The 5,573-nt window shown below is 37.5% G+C and overlaps 1 protein-coding gene across 1 annotated transcript in view; it reads left to right on the top strand.

The window, feature by feature from the left end:
* Cd46 (CD46 molecule) overlaps positions 1-5,573 on the top strand; it is a 30,527-nt gene that overhangs the window by 2,746 nt on the left and 22,208 nt on the right. The window contains exons 2-3 of the mRNA XM_005348916.3: positions 3,298-3,486; positions 4,172-4,274. Of these exons, the coding sequence (XP_005348973.1) occupies positions 3,298-3,486; positions 4,172-4,274 (292 nt within the window). The remainder of the gene's footprint in view (positions 1-3,297; positions 3,487-4,171; positions 4,275-5,573) is intronic.

Genomic DNA, 5,573 nt, shown 5'->3' with positions numbered 1-5,573 from the left:
AAAGAAAAAAGAAAAAAAAAAAGAAAATTGACTCTTGGCAGGACATACAACAGTCCAAACTCTGACATTTTAAACCATTGGCTTGTTACTGTTTCCCCATACTTGGAACCTTTCCCTGACATTACATATTTGACCATCTTCTCTTCAAACTTCGCCAGGGTGTTAGCTCTCAGGGAGACCTCATATGAATACCCTCAGTAGACACAACCCAGATTAACCCCCCCCACACACACACACACACTGAACTTGCGATCACATTTCTAAAACTGTCTTTTCTGTTTTCTACCTCTTCCATTGTAAAGCAGAGATCTTATCTTTTTTCACACCTGATACTCCAAATGGCTGTTTTGGATTTATATTGTTTTGTTTTTAAGAATACTGTTTGAAACAGACTTCAAGCTAAATGTTGAAGAATACTCTTAAGCTATTTGTAATAGATGAAAACAGATAAATGTTGATAGAGGTTTCTGTCCTGCCTGGTCCCGCAGCCATTCAGTCCCAAAGAAACACATAGAGGTTTACATTAATAAACCTATTAGCTCAGGCTTCTTATTAACTCGTTCTTATATCTTAAATTAGCCCATAATTCCTGTCTGTGTTAGTCATGTGGCTTTGTACCTTTCATCAGCGAGACATCCTCTTCTTGTTTCCTCTGTGGCTGAGTTATGACTGCAGACTCACCATTTCCTCTTCCCAGAATTCTCCTGTTATTGTCACGCCATCTCTACTTCCTGCCTGGGTACTGGCCAATCAGTGTTTTATTAATACAACAAGACCATTGTCCCATAGCAGATAAACAAAATAAATTGAATATAACATAAATGGAGGGGAAAGTGACGAGGAGGGAAAGCGAGATAAAATCTGAAAACTAAAAGGTAGATTAAAAAAAAAACCCTAGAAAACATGAAAGAAAGCTTATTGTGCTAGTCAAGAAGGATAGAATAGGGTCTCATTTTTGGAACAATTCAACTTGTGAAGAAAGGGTTTACAAGTGTCCAGAATATGAAGCCTGTCGTCAGGATTGCAAAAGAGAAACTGTTAGATTTTGAGGTTGGTCTCCTTCCTTCAGCAGAATGGCTGCTTCTTTAATCCAAGCTACAGCCTCCTGTTGTGTCTGTTCCAATGTACCTATTTTAGGTCTTCCTAAGACCAATAAATGCTTACACTCTAGTGTCTCGGTCCTTACTCTGTGTGCTACAGTGTAACAGAATTATCTTTATGTGGTCAGCTGCTGAGTTATACAATACTAGCAGACTGGAGAGATGGCTCAGCCATTAAGAGCACTGTCTGCTCTCCCAAAGGTCCTGAGTTCAATTCCCAGCAACCACATGGTGGCTCCCAACCATCTATAATGACCTCTGGTGCCCTCTTGAGGAAGAGACCTGGTCAGTTGTCCTCATCAACTTAGACTTTGAAGCCCAATATGGACAAGCTCAACAGAACCCGCACATACAGGCTGCCCATACATGTTTCAGCTTTGCCAAGGCATAAATTTCATTTTAAATTTATTTTTTAGCACACAGAGCAAAAAACAAAAAAATAGATGATTCTCCTTTCTTAGATATCTCTTCTTTCTCCAATGAATAAATCTTTCAAATGACTATTTTCATTATTATAATCATGACAATATAATCCTTGCAAGTGCTTTATTGTACTCTAATGCCACTGTGACGAGCCAATGCTGAATAATGTAGCCGTATTGATGACTAGATTTCACCTTAGCTATTGAACACAGCCATCATGTGACCTATCTGAGATACTCTGATGGGGGCAGTCCAAAGGAAGGGACCAAAGTACTGTTTCCAGAGTTGAGGCATTAGATGTTCCCTTCAGGTGTCTAGAAAGAGGGGAGAGCTACCAGTGTGCATAGCTAGGAACTGGGTGGGATGTGGAGCAATGAAAGCAAAGATATCCAAGATGGGACACAGCTGATCAGTAGCTACTTACTTTGACACAAAAGAGATAAGAAAAAAGTAGAGTACTAAGTAATTATGAGAAGTGATAATAAAAACTAGAGGGGCTAGTTTGGAACAGTACAGGCTCTGATGGTTTACCTGATGTGTGGAACACCTTTTATTCCTTACTTGACTTAGTACAACTTGTGTCTAAACTACAGCTACTGTGATGTCCCCAAGCAATATAAAAGGCAATTTTTTTTGAGGACTAAAGCAGGATAGGGTGGCATCTGCCTTGGAGAGGTCCAGATGGGGAAGGACAGGGTCATAGCATTGGCAGTGGTGCCCAGTGTGACCTGGACGCAGGCTGCCTAGCTTGACACCTAGCTTGACACATACTCGGAATACATTCCTGAACAGGTTTTTCCACCTTGTGATACTTCAGTTTTCTCATTTTACAGAAGGAGAAACTGTTTTAAATAATTAGTATGAAGATATGTTAAAGAACACCATATGCATAGCACAATGTGCTGAGTCTTTGCTATTTGTAGTTTTTTAAAATCCTCATCACTATTGTTATTGAAGTTCTGATATCTGTTATTACTGTACTTCCAGGAAAATACAACCCACAGTATTTGGAATTTGCTTTCTAATTTTAGCAGTAATGCAGAATAAGCCCATAACAAACCTGAAAAGTGTAAATATTTTGACATAAAAGAAGTATTAACACAGAGAAATATTTATAGCTAAAATAATAAAAATTTGTTAAGACTGTCTGAAAAACAGCAAAGAAAACATGACTTTAAGATATCATCAAAACAAATTCTCTGAATAGTAAAGAATTTGAATTTTGATTTATAGATGATAAAGAATCAATCACAGCACTCATTCAACTTTGGTAATGGGTACTAGAGGAGTAATAGTGAATGAAACATAGTCATTAAGAACAGGATAGTCTCATATCTTTTGTTTTTAAAAAACCAAAACCATTTATCATGTCTCCTTGTTTTGCTCTTGAATAAAAGTTAATTCATTCTTAAATAACCCAAAAGCTGATGTTATTTTAAACCAGTCAGAGATATTCTTGTATTACTGCCACTGCTTGAGTAAAGAAAGACAGGTACTAAGAGTTTAGAATCTTTTTTTTTTTGGTTTTTTTTTTTTCAAGACAGGGTTTCTCTGTGGTTTTGGAGCCTGTCCTGGAACTAGCTCTTGTAGACCAGGCTGGTCTTGAACTCACAGAGATCTGCCTGCCTCTGCCTCCCGAGTGCTGGAAGAGTTTAGAATCTTGCTATTAAAAAAATTCTTTTTTTTCTGTCCTTCCTGCCACAAAATAGCCTTTCTTAGTTTGTAACAGTGGTTTTCACACTTCATCTTCATGTTCTTGCCTCCTTATCCTTAGATGCTTGTGAACTACCACCACCATTTGAAGCTATGGAACTCAAGGGTGTGCCTAAACTCTATTATGAGGTTGGAGAGACAATAGAATATAAGTGTAAAAAAGGATACCTATATATGCTTCCATTCCCCATGTTTGCTACCTGTGAACCAAATCACACATGGGTCCCTATTTCAGATGACGGTTGTCTTAGTAAGTAAACTCAACTTTTCTTTTTTTCTTGATCTTCAGACATTTTAGGATTGGGGTGCTTATACCCCTATTGCAGTGATGCTTTTCCTATGAAACAAAGTTTTGATTTAAATGTGAGGGTTTTTTTTTTTCAAGCTTTGGGAAGTTTATAGGGAATCTTTTTTTTTTTCTTGAAAAATTAGTTGATTTCATAATTGTTAATCTTGTGCTTGTCCTTTGCATTAGTTACTTTTCTGATGTGGTGAAACACCATGACCAGAACAACTTATAAAAGGGTTTAATTGGGCTTGTGGTCTCAGAGGGTTAGAGTCCATGATGGTAGATCAAAGGTATCATGGCAGAAACAGATGAGATTCACATCTCAGAATGGCAAGTAGGTTCAGAGAGTGTATTGGAAATGGCAAAAATCTTCTGAAACCTCAAAGCACACCTCCACCCTAGTGATATCCTTTCTCCGGCAAGACTAGACTTCCTAATCTTCCTCAAACAGCCACCAACTAGACACCCAATTTTCAAATGCTCTTATGGAGGACATCTTATTCAAATCACCACACCCTTATAATGTAACCATTAAAGAAAATAATCTACAAACTCGAAAGAACCATGTATGACTTTTTTTTTTACCTTGATTCAAGTGCAACTGGCTTTGGAGTTGAATTAAATTTTTATTGTTATTTTCTTCTAGAAGTAGAATGTCCAACATTAAAGAACCCTTCATTTGGCAATGTACACTACATGGATGGCAGACCTTCATGGGGTAATCGAGCTCAATTTTCTTGTGTGGAGGGGTAAGTTGCTCCTTATGGGAAATAAGGTAAATGTTCCTGATTCCATTGTTCTACTTCTCTTTTTTAATCATTCAAGTAAATTTGCTTACTATGTGAGGCAATATGAGGCTCCTAGCCAAACAAGATTTGCGTACTTTATGGAGATAGGAGAAGTGCTTAATCAATAAAGAAGTTGAAGGAAAATTAATCTGTATCATTCATGTATCTAATAATAAGTCTATGATAAACATTAAGAATGGAGTAATCTGCCAAGGATGGTGTTTCATTGTAATTCCAGCACTCAGGAGGATGAGGCAGGTGGATCTCCCTGAGTCTGAGGGCACTCTGACTACACAGTGAGTTCCAGGCCAGTCTGGGCTACATATCCAAAGGGTAAGCATGGTGACCTTACTACTCACAGTCAAGTGTACCTACCGCCAGCTCAAGGACGAAGTGGGGCACTCATGAAATTAAGGCAGAACTGCTAACCAAAGGAGAATTCTTGAAGGCATTAACAAGTTAAAATGTAACTTAACTCATCTTTACCACGTGACAGGATGTTTTGGTTGGAAAACCTTATTTTTCAGATTTCTATATAACCTGAATTGTCTCCAAAGGAGGCATTGGTCATTGAGTAAGTCTTTGTTCTCTAGAGCTCTCTTAGAAGTAATTGTGACTCTTGGGCAAAATTGGCTGTGACTGTCATCAGAGAGTTTCATTGATACTTTTTGTTTTCTTTTGTTTTTGTTTTTCAAGACAAGGTTCTCTGTGTAACAGCCCTGACTCTTCTGGAACATGCGTTGTAGACCGGGCTGGCCTCAAACTCACAGAGATCTGCCTGCTGGAATTAAAGGAATGCACCACCATGCTTGGCAATAAATTTTTAACTTTATCAAGTAAAAGTACATTTAGGTAAAGGAAATTTAGGTTGAGGAAATTTCCTAGGTACTTTGAGGGAACCAAAGGTTTAGGCCATAAATATTTTTCAAAGACTAATCTTGTTGAGAAACCCAGTAGATACAGAAGCTATCAGAGCAAAATTATAAAAAAAAAAATACCAGATAAGAAATTTTGTGGTGATGAAATGAGTCCAGTATAATAATCTGTGAAATAGCATAGCTGGGAGACTTGACAGGATTATGATTATAAGCTGTTCCTAGAAAGACATTATAAATCATTATATTAGTAAGAAATAACATAGTCTTTCTACTGCTGTGTGCCAGACTCTTGTTTATCTAATTCTCTTGAACAATCTTATAAGATATCTGATTTACTATTGTTTGTTTTTTGGTGTGTGTGTGTGTGTGTGTGTGTGTGTGT

The sequence above is a fragment of the Microtus ochrogaster genome, chromosome 6 (genome assembly GCF_000317375.1).
Source record: "Microtus ochrogaster isolate Prairie Vole_2 chromosome 6, MicOch1.0, whole genome shotgun sequence".
Lineage (NCBI taxonomy): Eukaryota > Metazoa > Chordata > Mammalia > Rodentia > Cricetidae > Microtus > Microtus ochrogaster.
Note: the sequence above shows the minus strand (reverse complement) of the source record. Positions and strands in the feature narration are given on the sequence as shown.